The sequence below is a fragment of the Opisthorchis viverrini genome, assembly GCF_000715545.1.
Source record: "Opisthorchis viverrini unplaced genomic scaffold opera_v5_317, whole genome shotgun sequence".
NCBI lineage: Eukaryota > Metazoa > Platyhelminthes > Trematoda > Opisthorchiida > Opisthorchiidae > Opisthorchis > Opisthorchis viverrini.
Window position 1 is genome coordinate 65,309 of NW_008751972.1, and position 15,602 is coordinate 80,910.

At 44.6% G+C, this 15,602-nt stretch overlaps 1 protein-coding gene across 1 annotated transcript in view; it reads left to right on the plus strand.

The window, feature by feature from the left end:
- The window catches only part of T265_14989 (hypothetical protein), a gene marked incomplete at both ends in the record, with an annotated part of 100,894 nt that overhangs the window by 20,033 nt on the left and 65,259 nt on the right, over positions 1–15,602 (plus strand). Inside the window, 4 exons of the mRNA XM_009176098.1 lie at positions 2,621–2,663; positions 3,751–3,948; positions 12,017–12,242; positions 13,872–13,945. Of these exons, the coding sequence (XP_009174362.1) occupies positions 2,621–2,663; positions 3,751–3,948; positions 12,017–12,242; positions 13,872–13,945 (541 nt within the window). The remainder of the gene's footprint in view (positions 1–2,620; positions 2,664–3,750; positions 3,949–12,016; positions 12,243–13,871; positions 13,946–15,602) is intronic.

Sequence of the window (15,602 nt, forward strand, 5' to 3'; positions counted from 1 at the left end):
GCGGTTCCAAAGCAAGATGGACGTTCAGACAGTGGTAGCTCATTACATTTGAAACAAATGAGAAATGGCAACGAAAGTTAACAAAAATGCAGAAAGGAAAACCTGAAGCGAAATGTTTGAATTTTTTCTGGGTATTCCTGGTGGGCTCATCCGATTTTGCCGCGATCTGGTAAAATATAATCGTCCACAATTTGCTGACATTGAGGGCTTCACATTCAGTTTTCAACTAATTTATTTCAATACTCTCTGATGCAACACAGGTGCCTGTAAATTCATCATCATCATCAAAGACAGCAACATCAGTGTTGGCACTGATGCTTCGCTGACGTATAACCATGGGGTCCGTCTAGTTATATAAGTATACATATTTTATATTTAAAGCCCTAAGGTGAAAAGAAGAGAAGAAGAGTGGGTGAGAGACGGGACCTAGTGCTGACATGTGTCAAGCATTCTGAGGTGCCTATGCCACCAACCGCTCAATCAGACAATCTGGAAAGAAACTGACGGCATGAACGCCACTGACATCGATTAGCCGTCATTTCTTGCAACGTCTACAGTCCAGCACAGACGGGGTTAGAGTGACCTCACCCTGGAAGGCGTACAACACCAACATCACGCAAACTCTTCGTGATCTCTTTCACACACTGTCCACCTCTTGGTTTGCACCATTCTGAAGGAGGCACGGAGAACAACACTCGTCTCGGTAGACGGTGATTCGGCACGCGTAACACATGACCGAACCATCGTAGTCGGTAGTGCTGGATGTTTTCCCCGATTGAAGTACCTGCCGCACAGCCAAATACCCGTTTTCTGATCAGCTCACGCTGACATGCTGAGGCGTCGTTGGCCAAAAACCTGAAGACGCCTCACATCATCTGTCCGCAGTGGCCATGTCTCGCATCCATATATGAACCTTAAGATCTAGTGAGATGCCTTTTTGATGTCACAAGTGACGCAAATTAGCAAACGTGATCGGAAGAATTCGTTCGGGGTTACAGACACGTGGTAATAGCTTATTGTGTTAGACTGAACCGATATCAAATGAATTCATTCGAAAAGACGATTATCCTTGAAATCCGCTAAGGATGACTATGCTTCACACTGTGCTTTAAAGTTTATGCTCGGTGTCTTTCACCACGATATGGACTGGATATCACCAAACTCTTTCCCATTCACTGAATTAAGTATGCCATCTGAAGGTTCCAATTTTGAAGGGTCATCTCCAAAGTGAATTCAAAGAGCTGAAAGTTTTTAGGATACTACTGATGAGTCACGCGAGTAGCATGCGCTTCTCTCGTAACTCCGACTTGCTTCTGATAGAAGGTGCACTCCTACGGGGTTTATTATGAAGGCTGCAGAAATGCTTTGCAGCCTTAGAACTGCGGGATAGTCAATGAATATCCACGAAAGTTGAATGAAACGTGTGAAGATGCTCCGTTTTTTTTAAATAAGGTGCATATGAGATGTGTTTGCTTTATAGTCTAATAGTTTGTAACAGTTCATTTGGAGCTTACTGATGGCTCCGTGCTGGGTGGCTCTCCACCTTGCGCGGGTTGTTCGTGTGGACTGGCGACAAAAGAGCTGTCCGACTTTTTCACCACTAAAGGAGCAGATGGTTTAAGCCTTTACCAAGTCTACTAACGTCAAGTTGGCAGCTGAATTTACATCACCATAGAACAAGACACCCACGAGAACGATTGTAAATTATTTTGGAAACATGACTACTTTAAAACCAAGGTTCCTCACAAACCAATCCGGTCGGATCTCGATGACTCGCACACTGATTTGCCGAGCGAAAACTCACAGATTATATACCGGTTTCTCACATGTGAACGCTTCTGTTACGTCCCCTCCTTCATCACTATAGCAACCTTTTACCAATGGACAGCACACCAATTGGTTCGTTTGAAAGAACCGTTTAATCCCAATAAACGACTTTGTCTACCACGACTGAATGTACTGATAGTAAGTGTGTTTAGATTGGACAAATGAGCAGACAGTTTAATGTATGAATCAGCAAATATACGTCACACTGCGGGATCACTCCATGAAACAGGAGGGAACTGAACGAAGGGGAACCTGACTCAGCTGTCGACTATCACGTATTAGCTGAGGACCATCAGGTCAACTTTGTTACCGTGCATATACTTCAGCAAAACCTCGTGACATCTTCGCGCGAACCTAGGTCTGATAGTTTGAGACGTATACTCATCTGCGCATTGAATCTGTTCTGACACGATAATCCAGCTACGCCTCCTGTTCACGGTGTCTTTCAGCAATTCACCGAGTAGTATGTTCCGCCATGATCTGAAAAGGTTGGATAATTTGCCACTGGGTCCGGCCTACCTGACCATATGGAAGCAACTCAAACACATGGCACGACCACTCGGTTCCAAGATGAGATGTAGAGAACACACAAGACACACATGAATTTCGCACCACTCTCCCCAAAGTGAGATGTAGAGCACACAGTGCAAGACACACATGAATTTCGCACCACTCTCAATCCATTTGTCTTTTTGTACGCTCATAAAACAGGGTTTGTGTTTCGACGGAAATTCTCACCCCTAATTTATACTAAGAAATCTAATGTCATCCCTTTGTGATCCTTCTTTTGCAGTGACATTGAAGACACTGAACAACTCGCCTTGATAGCCATGAAGGTGAGTCGGTTATTGCTCTTCTACTCCTCTACTCTTCTACTTCTCACGCGCTTCAACAACCGAACGTCTTTGTATTCCTCAGAACTATTCAATGAATTTCTTAAATTTTGAACGAACTTCTTATATTGGCGTTATCAAGATTCCCGAAGCAGTTTAGAGAAGTGTGAACTATTTCACAGTCTTGATTTTTAGGTACACAGGCATTAGACAAGCCGTCAGCGTCTCTGAAGCGTCAGCCGGATCTAGGGGAAACACTGTATTTGCAATGCCGAAGCACACAGAAGGTTTTGGAAAGTCTCATGGCAGATGAGTTATTCCCACTTCATAGGTTAGGACATGTATTCCTCAAACCATTGGGCCATCTTCCTCACCAGTCTCCATTCACTAGGCCCTGTACTGAGTGGGAGTGACAAAGAGGTAGATAGTCTACAACCCGGCAACGAATTCTGAAAAGACTAACCAACAGACCGATCGACAGCTATCACCTCCCTAGGTTCGAACCTCCGGACTTGACTAATGAATTGTTAATGACACTGGCAGCATGGCCCAGTCACACAGTCAGTGGCACCCGCCCGGACTAACTTGTCATGACATCACCCTCAATGTTAGAAACTGAAACTGACCTACCCTTGATGCGTGGTTAGCCTCACAGATCTCTCAGAAGTAAGAATGCTCACTCACAACTACCAGTGTGACTGAATATCGAAGTACTCAAGTTCCTCCTAGATGTCCTAGACGACTGACTGTCCCCAAGAGCCATGGGCGGCCTACCTCACTGGATTTCAACGAATGATTTCCACTCGATTTCTCTTCGAAGGGAACTCACACGGACTGGTTGGTCTGAAAGATGAGAGCTGTACGAAATTGTGTTATTCATATAGAAAAATAAGCATATTCTTTACATTTGGAAAAGGAGGATGTATAGAGAGTGTGTATGTCAGAATCAGAATAGAAAATGGACGGGCCTAACTAAACGGAATTGCCAGAGGACTTAATTTATGGGCCATACAAGTGAGTGTGTTGAATCGACAAGTATCTTTTATAACTGACAACTGATGGATGAATCGCTTGTTCGTCCCTCACCCAGGAATCTGAACGTCTGTTTTCGGAAGCTGGCTTTCTGTTGCCGTCCATTACGGCCACCGGGTGCAACCAACAGGTGATTGTCCAACCCTCACAGGGTTCGCCCTTCAAACACAGTCTGAATCAGAGTGCAGCAAAGCACTTCCAGTCACGCTTCGCCAACCTACCACTGTACCAGGGATATGGACTGATTGGACAACAGGTAAGAATAGAGGAATTATATGCTACACAGTCCCCTATTCGTCAGTCATTGTCTTCTCTTCCCTGTTTTTCACTTACTCTGTGAATACATCCATAATGCATTGGAGAGAGGAGAGAGACAACAGAAAATTGTCAGAGATACTGTCTTGAGAATGGTAAGGTTTACAGGAATACCTGATACAAATGAGAGGGAGATCTTCGTTGCCAAATCATTCATTGAAAAACACCAAATGAACAGCTACAGACTTTTGGAAATGGAGGCAAAACTCTCATATGCATCTTGTTTATAAAAACTGAGTATCCGTCTTCTGCTCGAGCGCGTCTTCCTGAACTTTCCGGGATATTCGTTGACTATCACTCAAATGTAAACGAATGTTACAAGGCAATTCCACAAAGTCCATAATAGATCGTTTATGTCTCCCTCACCGCCCACCTCCCTACATGAAGTAATTGTGACTCCAGAGTGTGTACTCCGAACGTTACTTGAACTAAATCACAGAAAATCTCCCGGTGCCGATCAGATAACACCATTTATCCTCAAGCAGTGTGCTCATTCCCTATGCACACCTCTCGCTGAGTTATTCAATTTGTCCCTAAATAACGGTGCGGTTCCCACCGACTGGAAGAGGGGCGTTATCACTCCCATATATAAAGGAGGTAATCGTTCGGTCGTGTCAAATTACCGGCCGGTGACTCTGTTGCCGGTGATCTCCAAAGTACTTGAGCGACTGGTGGCAAACAAAATCATTAAACACTTAGAGGAAAACGGATTGCTTTCGGCTGCCCAGCATGGTTTCAGAAAAAACAGATCCTGTCTGTCCAATCTCCTCATTACCTTAGACGACTGGACGCAAGCTGTGGACAATGGAAATCCCGTTCACGCATGCTATCTAGACATCTCCAAGGCATTTGATCGCGTGAACCATAACATATTGTTGCAAAAACTCGAGCATTATGGTATTACGGGAAAGCTGCTGGCTTGGCTTGAAATCTATTTGGCTGACCGAGACGCGCGTGTATGTGTTGACGGCGCTCTGTCCAAGCCAATTGCAGCTACAAGTGGAGTACCCCAAGGCTCTGTTCTTGGGCCTACTTTATTTTTATTATACGTAAACGATATACCTGAGCTCGTGAGCAGTAAAATCACTTTATTCGCAGACGATATCAAGATATGGTCAAGCATACGCACCATTGAAGACTGTCACCGATTACAAAAAGATCTCGATACACTTTATGATTGGTCACTGAAAAACAGACTACCGTTTAACCTCCAAAAATGTAAAATGCTCCGTGTAGGGAAGCCCTTTGCATATAACTATACGTTGGGTCCACAACCACTTTCTTGGACTAGTGAAGAAAAAGATCTTGGCGTGTGGGTCAGCAGCTGTTTAAAAAACTCCTTGCAATGCACAGCCGTCTACAAGAGGACCTCACAAGTCCTGTCGCTCCTAAAACGGATTTTTGGTCGTTTCACTCGACTGGCACTGCCCCGAGTAATCAATACCTACATCCGACCAACCATGGAATACGCTATACAAGCTTGGTCACCATGGCTTCAAAAAGACATAATTCTTCTACAGCGAATATATCATCGAGCCACGAAGCTGGTAATTGGATTGCAAAATAAACCATACGAAGACAGGATTGCCAGTCTCAACCTATTTGACTTCTACTATCGGCGCATCAGGGGAGACCTAATTCTAACATATAATATACTGAAGACACCTAATCATCCGCTGGAAGACCTTTTTGTCCGACGTCGAACACGAACGGGCAGGAGGCATGACTTTTCGCTCGCGGTACCTCACTCGAGGGTGAACTGTCGACGGAACTTTTTTGCGGTCCGCGTATGTTTCATTTGGAACTCTCTACCTCCCAATGTTGTACATTCGCCGAGTTTAACCATTTTCAAGAACAATTTAGATGCACATCTTATGTCCAAACCGAATCTGGAACTATTTAACTCCATGTGATACTCAGTAAACATTACGCATATTTTTGCGTCCCTTTGTGTATATACGTTCACCCTATGGTCCTTGTAAAGTTACTCGCTTTTTAGACCATTAAACCTTGAATTAACCTTGAATTAAAAAAAAATCAATTTCCAATAGATACACAGTGGACGCACGGAGGGGAAAACATACTACTCGCGGTTCTCATCAGTAGTACCCACCGTTTCACTTATCTATGAATGCATTCATAATGCATTGGAGAACAGAGACAGCATAATTGTTGGAGACTGGTGAGGCTGAGGGAATACTTGATACCACTTCCTGATAAAATACGCAGGATTTGGGTCCTAACAGTATGCTGTAGTCCTCAGGTAAGCACACGGGACTATCGGCCGAATAAGACAACAAAATATTAACGTATAGATGTGTCTCTCCACAAAGGAACGAAAACGTTTCATAGACTTGGCGAATATACACTGATTTGCAAGCTAATTTGGTTTTTCGAGAGACTCACCTGGAACCCAGCGAAGTCTCTCGTTTATAATGTTTCCAGGCAACTGAATGTGCAGCACCAGGCCGCTTCATATATCAGTAGCTACGATATTCGAGATAGCGCGGTACATGTAATGTACTACTCATAAGGATGCTGAAAATCCGTCGACAGCCCTCGACACAAGGTTGACGGAAACCCGGGGAATGCGCCTATCTGATGAGCACCAACAAAGGGCGAAACCGGTCGTGGGCTGTCGACAGATTTTCAGCAACGTTATGAGTAGTACATTTCATAATCTTGTTTTACAGTGGTCCAAGGTACTTAGTTTTGTGGTGTAAAAAGATGTAGTATAAAACCGCGGGTGGCTGTTTAACAGTGATCAGTTGGCACCAATCACGGAGCCAACAAAACGAGGTCACATTGTGACTGTCTCCACGAGTGACGACCTCTCAGATGAAAGTTTCACTGGTTGTGTGAAGCCAAGCTTGTCACCTTATCCTGGTTGCCGTGCAGTGGTCGGAACTTTGTTCCACAGGGTGCAACCTTGTCAGGAAGAACAAGGGATACCAGATCGCTCACGAACGGCGAGCCCCTATGATAAAGAACGGGACCGCCCGTATTACGAGAGGATCTAGAGGCAAAGTCATACCACCCTATATGATAGAAATGCGAAGGCAGTAGGATGACCCCCAAGGGCCTGGCAGGATCCATGACCCTGCCTTCCCCGAGAAGGGACGGGTTAGCAAAGTTCAGCAACAGAAACTGCAAGCTCCAAATGCCCAACGTTCGGTGTTTGATTTAAAGAGTCCTCAAACGAAACTCTATATCGTTCCACTCTCTTGCTAGTCGGTCTCTGAGCCGAATTCTCAAGGTGAGGCGTCCGAACCGAACCCCTTTCTTAGGCCTGAGCAACCGGGAATTACGACTCGATAGAGTATCATTTACGGACTTCTCGGCAAACTTCTCTTGACTCGTTCTGACTCACTTAGTTGTCAGTCACCCATGACTAGTATCCGTGCGAGGTCAAGGTTGAACACTGATGTTGTCGCTATGGTGATGAAACGTGAATTCGTGTCCTGCTAGGATCACAAAGTCCAGTTGAACAGTCTCTTGCCTGATGACCACCGTAAAAAAACGTTCAGCTGTAACACTGTTTGGGTGCCTAGCTGCCATGCCACCCGAAGAAAGCATGAGGCATGTGATACTGCGAGGCTGACAAACCTAGACAGGGGAAGTCAGGAGACAGAGGTTGGATTCGAACCACGGACCTTCCGGTCAGTAAATTCGCGCTCTAACCACTGAGCATTTCCGCAGTAAAAAGATTGTGTGATTGAAAGACAAAAAGAGCTTTATGAGTAGTACACTACAAAGGGACACTATCCTGTTTAAGTTTACATTAACCTACCTGGGAATGCAAACTTCAAAGCTCTATTCAGATTTGCTGGATGCTCAGTGTTTGTGTTCCCGAGCGACGAAGAATCAGTTATACAGGATCCATCGGCTCTCATACAAAACTGAAGAATGCTCACCAGCCTCACAGCCAAATTAGCTAAGCTATCAACGATGATAAATACGTGGACAGAACCAAGGAGATCAACTATTCAATCTCCTGCTAATGGACAGCACTACAATTTGGATTCGAGTTGTCTACTCTGTGTTCTGTGAAGGAGTATCTTGAACATTTTAGGGCGAACTTGAAAAAAAGTCCTGCCAATGTTCCAGAGTGAATCCCCAGCCGCCTCGATCACCCTTACTTATGGCATGTATTGGATTTTACTCCGCCTCACATAACGGATACATGTTTCATGCGTGTGGGAAATCAGGTCATTGAACAAGATGTGAAATTGCTTTGTATGTATCAGTCTCGTCGAATAAACCGGCCGGTCAAATGAACCGGTTCATTCGTGCATTCTTGTTTAGCCGTATCCGTTCGTGCTAATGTTAGAAGCGTAAGTGTTCGAACCAATATTGAAGCATCGTTGTCCGACGGTACAAACCGTCACATCATTCATGTTCACATTGCGGTCGTTTGGACAGTTCTGAATCCACAATAAAGCGGGAAGGAAGCACTGGACACGTATTTCGGTCTTATTAGAGTTCATCGGCACTGAATATCACTCACTGGCTGTGGCAGAGTCCGGTCACCTGACATGCGAGGTGAGCGTCTTATCACTATTCCGAAACACACGCTGGGTTTTCACGTCTAAATAGGCGGACGTACTCACTCTTGAGCGATACGATTGGGAAGCTCGATGACCCCGAAAACGATCCACTAACTGTTCGCTTGACTGGACTTTGTGTCAGGATTTCCAGCAGATGCTTGAAACCTGCCGAACAGTTTTCTAGTTGTAAGTGGTTGTTGGATTTGTAGACGTTGTGCCCACCGTTCTAGTCCAATTATCCTGCTGGGTCCGCAACAAACGAGAGAGGGAACTCGAGTTCTGCTCGTATTAGAGCTACTCAGAAAAGGAGTGGTAGTAACGCGCTCGCAATTTCAGACTGATTTCAGACCGGCCAAGGTTGTACACTCCTGGTATGGACTCACTAGAACAATTGTGCTAGGATAGGAAGACGGTATTTCAAAAGAGAGTGATGTGAACATGAATTCTATTAACCCGAAAACGCTTACCGCTATTCCTATCAGTATCTTAATTCAGGCTAATTCATGTTCGGGGTGCATATCTTCCCATGCCACTGTGAATAATCGGATCGATAGAGTCCTCTGGGCGCAAGCGACCGACCCACGCTTCTTCGTTGTACAATACCTGTTTGGCCACGAGTTTCCTACTAGTGAAAGGAAGGAGGCCTTCGCTGCGGAGTTATTTATTGGAAAATGTCAACTGACCGGTTACAGACTATTAGACAGGGAAGCAAAACTCTCATTTGCATCTTATTTACAAAAAATGGACATCCATCTTCTCCTGAGCGCATCTCCTAGAACTTTCCTGGATATTCATTGACTTTAATCATTCATTGCTCAAATCCAAGCAAAGGTTACAAAGCAGCTCGACAAATTCCACAACAGATCTCCCCTTTTAAAGAGACGCAAAGCAAAATTCCACGAACAACACATACTACTCGCATGCTTCCCCGTCAGTATAATCACCGTTTCACAAGTGCATATGGCTGGAGTAGGTGGGTAAGGTGACATGCTTACTGGCTGATGTTGTCGAATGAACAGAGGCGCGTATAATGTCGGTGCAACAGCGATTATGAATCTGCCTTCGCAACTGAATGAGCGTCGACAGATTTAAGTGAAATATTTGGGCCAACGGACGGAAGCAGTTGCGGCAAAATTCAGCGGGATGCTAACAGCTGAATCACGACTGTCACCACTAGTTTCCATGGAGAAAATAGACTTGTTCTAATGTCCCGGAACTTGAGGATTTCATACAATATCACCACAAAAAGTCCTCAGAGTGTTTGATTAAGCCCCCTCCTTATTCAGCACACTTTGGGTTTACAAAGTACCATATTGAATTGCATACTTTCTACAAAAAAGCGACTCGGCTGCTGATCAGGTGGCTGCTGAACTGGACCTCATCAGACTTCATTTGGTCGGGAATTTCCTCCATTCTAGCTATTTTGGCATCCTACTCGAGATCTGATTGGTCCTTTCGCGATCTGCATTGCGTTAGTTCGGTCTCTTTTACCTCTGATTGGTCCATTATACACGGTCCTTTTCTCGTTCTGACTGATTCCACTGCGATTCGTGTTGCACTGTGTTTCGCTTTCCTGTTGTCTGCTTGGTTGTTTGACCACTCCCTTCTCTGGTAGCTTCGGTCCCGTAGCCTGTTTAGCCCGTTCATAACTTGCGGTGTCTTATTGTACCTGAATGGTTGATTTGCAAACCCTCTCTCTCCTCACAAGTCTCGCTAGTTGACCAGTTTGGTTCTTCATCTTACTGGTACATGTTCTCCTTGTGGTTGTATCCAATAAGTTCTCCCTCGATTTCTCATCTACTGGCCTGTTTACTTCTTTGTAAGTCTCAGAGCTTGTTGCTTCTGGATTACTTTTGTCCTCGGAGACAGTTGACGTCAGGGTTGAGGTCGGTGTTCAGCTTTATTGCTTCATTGCCATGCTCCCATAATTTCGTATTTGTTTTTGGTTCTTGCTTCACTCAATATGCCGACATTGTTCCTAACCCCAAATTTTCCGCCCTTAGTGGAGGGGGAAGTGTGAGGACTGTTCCCGTTTGCTATTAGCAAACCGTTGGATGATTATGGGTGATAGATTCCCGCCCGTTTGTCACAGTTCTCACAGTTACTCTTCGCAGCTGTATCTGATTTTCTTATTGGTTTTGATAGTGTTCCCTGCTGTGTGTTTCCGAGCATTTCGGAAAGCGGAGTCTAAACCCCAATTGCCAGTAAACATTCTGTGAGCGAGTATCAGGTCACTTTGTAGCTTACATGATATGAGGAGAGGTTCGAATTCAAGGACTCTCGAAATGATGTACAAGTGCGTGGATTTTGAAAGATTATGCTGCTATAGAGTGAGTGCGTCTGCAAAGCGACAATACGCATTTCTTTAGCTTCCGACCAAAAGGTTTGCGGATGAATGGTAGCCTCTGCATCTGCCCAAACTTTGGAAAGCTGGCGCTAATTCAGTCCTTGTGCTTCCTTCTAGTTGCGTGGCACCTAGTCACCAGAAAAGGGTGTTACGGCTGAAGGTGATACAAAAGACCGCGCAAGAGCGATTTTATTCCTTCAAGTAGTATGATGAAGTTGAATGCAATTAGCTTCTATTTCATCTGTTTGCATCTCCCTATCCGATAACTGTGCCGTGAATTGGAATCTTGGTATTCAAAAATTTCAAGTGGTTTTGGACGATTTCAACCATAGTTCTGGCAGATTCTAATATTTCGTATTGCTTCGGGTGGGATTTTGATCCATAGATCGTTTAGCTGTAGCGCCTTTTCGGTGCCTAGCTGTCATGCCACCAGAAAGAGGAAGCACAAAGTCTAAGATACTGCCAGGTTGCCCAAGCCTGGACAGGGGAAGTCCGGAGACAGAGGTCGGGTTCGAACCACGGACCTTCTGGTCATCAGTTAATTCGCACTCTAGCCACTTCAGCCATCTTGCCCCACTACTATTAGTAGTATTATTACCTCTTAATTCCTTAAAGGTCCGAACACGTTCGTTTTTTGCGTGGATATAGCCATAATCATCCCCAAGGTGAGCATTTAAATATATGTCTAAGTCAATGAGTTTACGGCCCCTAAGGCCTCCTGATAGTGTGATGTACAGTTTTCTCATTCCCTAGATTTCAAATAATTGAGCGCCGGAGTGGGCGTTCGTACAAATATTTGATAAAACCCCTTCTAACAGAGTGTGTCTCACGAACAGGGCTTTGTAATCGCAGTTGGCAATTGCGTATTTAGGTCTCTTCAGCGTGTAACCACCACTCCCCTTAAGTCATATTTGTTTGAATTCGTTGTGCAGCGTGAAAAAAATGCGTCATCTTCAAAATGTCAAAATATTTTTAATCTAGTGGAGTTAATTAAAAACACACACCAAAACTGGCACATATTTTCTCATAAACCCGGCCAGAATGTCGAAAAACTATTGCACTCATATTCTAGCTCTACCAAATAAGAATCTGTTCACTGCACAATCTGTTTACAGCTCGCCATGTGCAAGCAACCTGTTTCCTGCTCGACTCCCACAGTGGTCACGACGACCATCCAAACGTCCGATGCGGCCGGAGCGCAAAATGATCCGGACAAAAACACAGCGGCAGGTGCCTTAATGAATCTGTTGGATGAATCGACCGAACGCTTTCTGAGAGAGGCCTTAAACCAGTGGTGCACACTGGGCTATCCACAATTCGATAAGCCCTCATTAAGCGCACGTGAGTTATCCTCGGAGCCATTCGACTATTCACCTATTGCATAGTTATCCGAGAATAAAAAGAGAAATTATGGTTCTACTCAGGCCTATGAGGATCATCACACAGTTACTGCGACATGCCCTTTAGAAGGGTGTTGCGAGAATGTCCGGCTATAAATGGACTGATTTGTTCGAAACTCATGTTACATTCCCCCAGGATTTTGCAGAGTTGAAATGGTGAGGATAGTAAAGTCCTACACAATACGCGTCCTACAGTGAGTAATGATGTCCGAGTAAGGGTGCTCCCAATACTGTCCAGCAATTGAGTTTGCCTATCAGATTTGTTGATGAGACTACAGAAGGACACAAGTGAATTGTTTTGTCGAATGTGAAAAAAACAGACTTGCTGCCCCCTACAGAGAGCACAATCTTCACACCTGTCACTCATTACTGACAAGCAGTTGCTTCTGAAGGGTCATTTAGGAACCCATTTTTTGGAAACTCTTCGACAGCCCTTGACCGGTTTCGCCCTTCTACTTTGGGCTCATCAGGTAGGCACAGTCCCCGAGTTTCCGTCAAACTTATGTTCTACTTGAACCCAACTTGATTTGTTTTCTAGAAATACACTCATTTGCAAGTCAATTTGGTTTTTCACGAAAGACTCAACTGTGCAGCACATTCAGTTGTAGAATTTCATAAACGTGAGATTCGGTTGAGTATCCCGTGAAAACTAAATTGATTGGCAAATGAGTGTATTTCTCGAAGTTTTGCCTCATCTGTTTCATTGCGATGTATTTATGTTTTGTTTCCGGTGTAATGTGAAAAATGGTTCAGCTGTAACACCCTTCCGGTGCCTAACTGCCATTCCACCCGAAGGTTGGACGAGGGCTGGGATACTGCCAGGTTGCCCAAGCCTAGGCAGGAGAAGTCGAGAGGCAGAGGTCGAGATCGAACCACGGACGTTCCGGTCAATAGATTCGCGCTCTAATCAATTAAGCCATCTTTATAACGTATTAAACGGCTTACATGAGGTAGAGATGGTCCAAGTGGTTAGAGCGCGAATTGAATAACCGGAAGGTCTGTGGTTTGAGCCCGATCTCTGCGTCTTGACCTCCCCTACCTAGGCCTGGGTAAGCTTCGGGTGCCATGGCAGTTGGGCACCGAAAGGATGCTACAGCTGAACGAACAAACGGCTTACATTTTCCAGCCAATAAGCCCAATTATGTATCATCCTCCTCGGCCTGTGACTTAGAAGCTCATCCACACTGAATTTATAAAGCAGGTAATTCTGTATGAAATGTATTCTTTCTAATCCCTTTATATTCTCTTTGTTCTCTGCTAAACAAATTTGACTGTGAATCCTGTCCATGATTTTGTGATTGCATCATTGATTTCTACTCGATTCCAGCTCCGAGCCATATTGTCAGACCATAAACCCATACGAAAATGCCTGAAACTCAGGTTACGCAACATGTGTTCTCCCCGGGTGAGCTGTCTAAAACTTATCAAGATATCGTTCCATCACGAAATGGTACAGGGTGGTAAAAAACGATAAGGCCGGAAGCGAATTAGTAACTGATTTCCGATATGTGTTAATTCCACCTCCGAATACAAATAGTTTCTCTGAATACCGTTTTCTAAACCATTTCAGTTGGCATGTCACCACGTGAAATAATGCCTGTGGAAGAAGAGCAAAAGGCGCTTGGTTGGACGGATGATCTACCTGTGAGTTTGTTGCATTTGTAATGTTTGTATATGTTTGACAATCAGCCCTTGTACTGTCTGGAATCAGAGTTGGCGTAAACATATCAATCCTCAAAGTTTTGAGGGCAATGTAGATGTACTACACTACTCATAAGGTTGCTGAAAACTATTCGACAGCCCACGACTGCTTTTGCTCTGCTTGGAGGCCATCAGGTAGACACAATTTTGGTTCAGGTTTGACGGAAACTCGGGGACTGCGCCCACCTGATTAGTCTTAAGAAGGGCGAAATCGGTCGTAAACTGTCACGATATCTTGAATATCCTAGCAGCTGAAACATGAAGCGGCCTGTTGCCTGAAAACATCACAAACGAGAGATCTAGATAAGGAAAAAACCAAATTTGTTTACAACGAAGTGTATTTCTGAAAGCAGCTTTTTGACTTCGATTTGCACGCTCACCCACCACCCTGATTTTGTTGTTTCGAGAGCGAGACGGCTCAGTAGTTAGAGTTTGAACCTACTGACCGTAAGGTCCAGGGTTCGAGCCCAACACTTGCATTCTGAATTCTCCTGTATGGGCTTGGGCAGCCCAGCCGTTGAGCGGGCTCCCGGTGGCATGGCAGCTAGGTACAGCTTAATGATTATTACTTATCATTGTTTTCGGCCAGACATCATAACCTGTGTTCTTAGGGTAGTGCTTTGCCTATTAGCATTGCAGTGACCCTCGACTGTATATGCTAACGAAGTGTTGCTACAGACTAGGCTTTTAGTGTCTATTTCGGAATGTCCACACTGCGAAAGAAGGCTTCAACTGCCCTTGAAGTCCAATTCGAATTATTGTCCACGTCTCCTTCTGTCCAAACGTCATTTTTTCTTGTTGATCTGTGCCAAAGCGGAAGCAACTGTTTTCCACCCATCAGAGTTCAACAGCGTAGTTTCCACTCGATGATATTGTAGTTTGAAATGCGGCCCTTCGCCTTAGCAGGCGCTCCAAGCACAACCAACAGTATGAGTAAGCCTTCATTCAAAGCGTCCAGCTGATGACACACTTCCTATACCTAAATGAGTGCTACTCATATTGCTGATCAGACCCTCGTGGCCAAACAGTTAGGCGTCCAACCACCGGCGGGAAGCTTGCGAGTCCGAAACGTAGAGTTTCGTGAGATATGCACTGCTGTTAACCCTCAACACTGATGGGAAAACTGTACAGCGCTTTTCGGTTTTTCAGCTGACTTCACTGACAGGAGGAAATATCTACTGAAAATTATCACATTTGCTCATATTACTGTCATTTAAGAGGCTAGTGAGCGACCCTTTACAAATTTCTCATAAGCTCCATGCACGGTGGGTCCAATGTGCACCAGTAAAGTACTTGTGACATGTAAATCAATTTGGTTTTCACTAGCCACTCAACTGAATCTCTCGTTTATGATATTCTACAACTGAATGTGTTGCACACAGGCCGCCTCGTGTTTCAGTTGGCACGATATTCGAGATATCGCAGTATATTTTCATGAAGGAAACTACTCAGATTCAGTTGAGTCTCTCGCGTGAGTAGTTTCCTTTATGAAAATGTACTTGTGACATGCTTGCTTTGGATACAAGAAGGTCAGAATCTAAACCTGAAAATGGATGTACATTGATTTTAGGCCTAACACAAAGCATTCGTATCCAGAGTT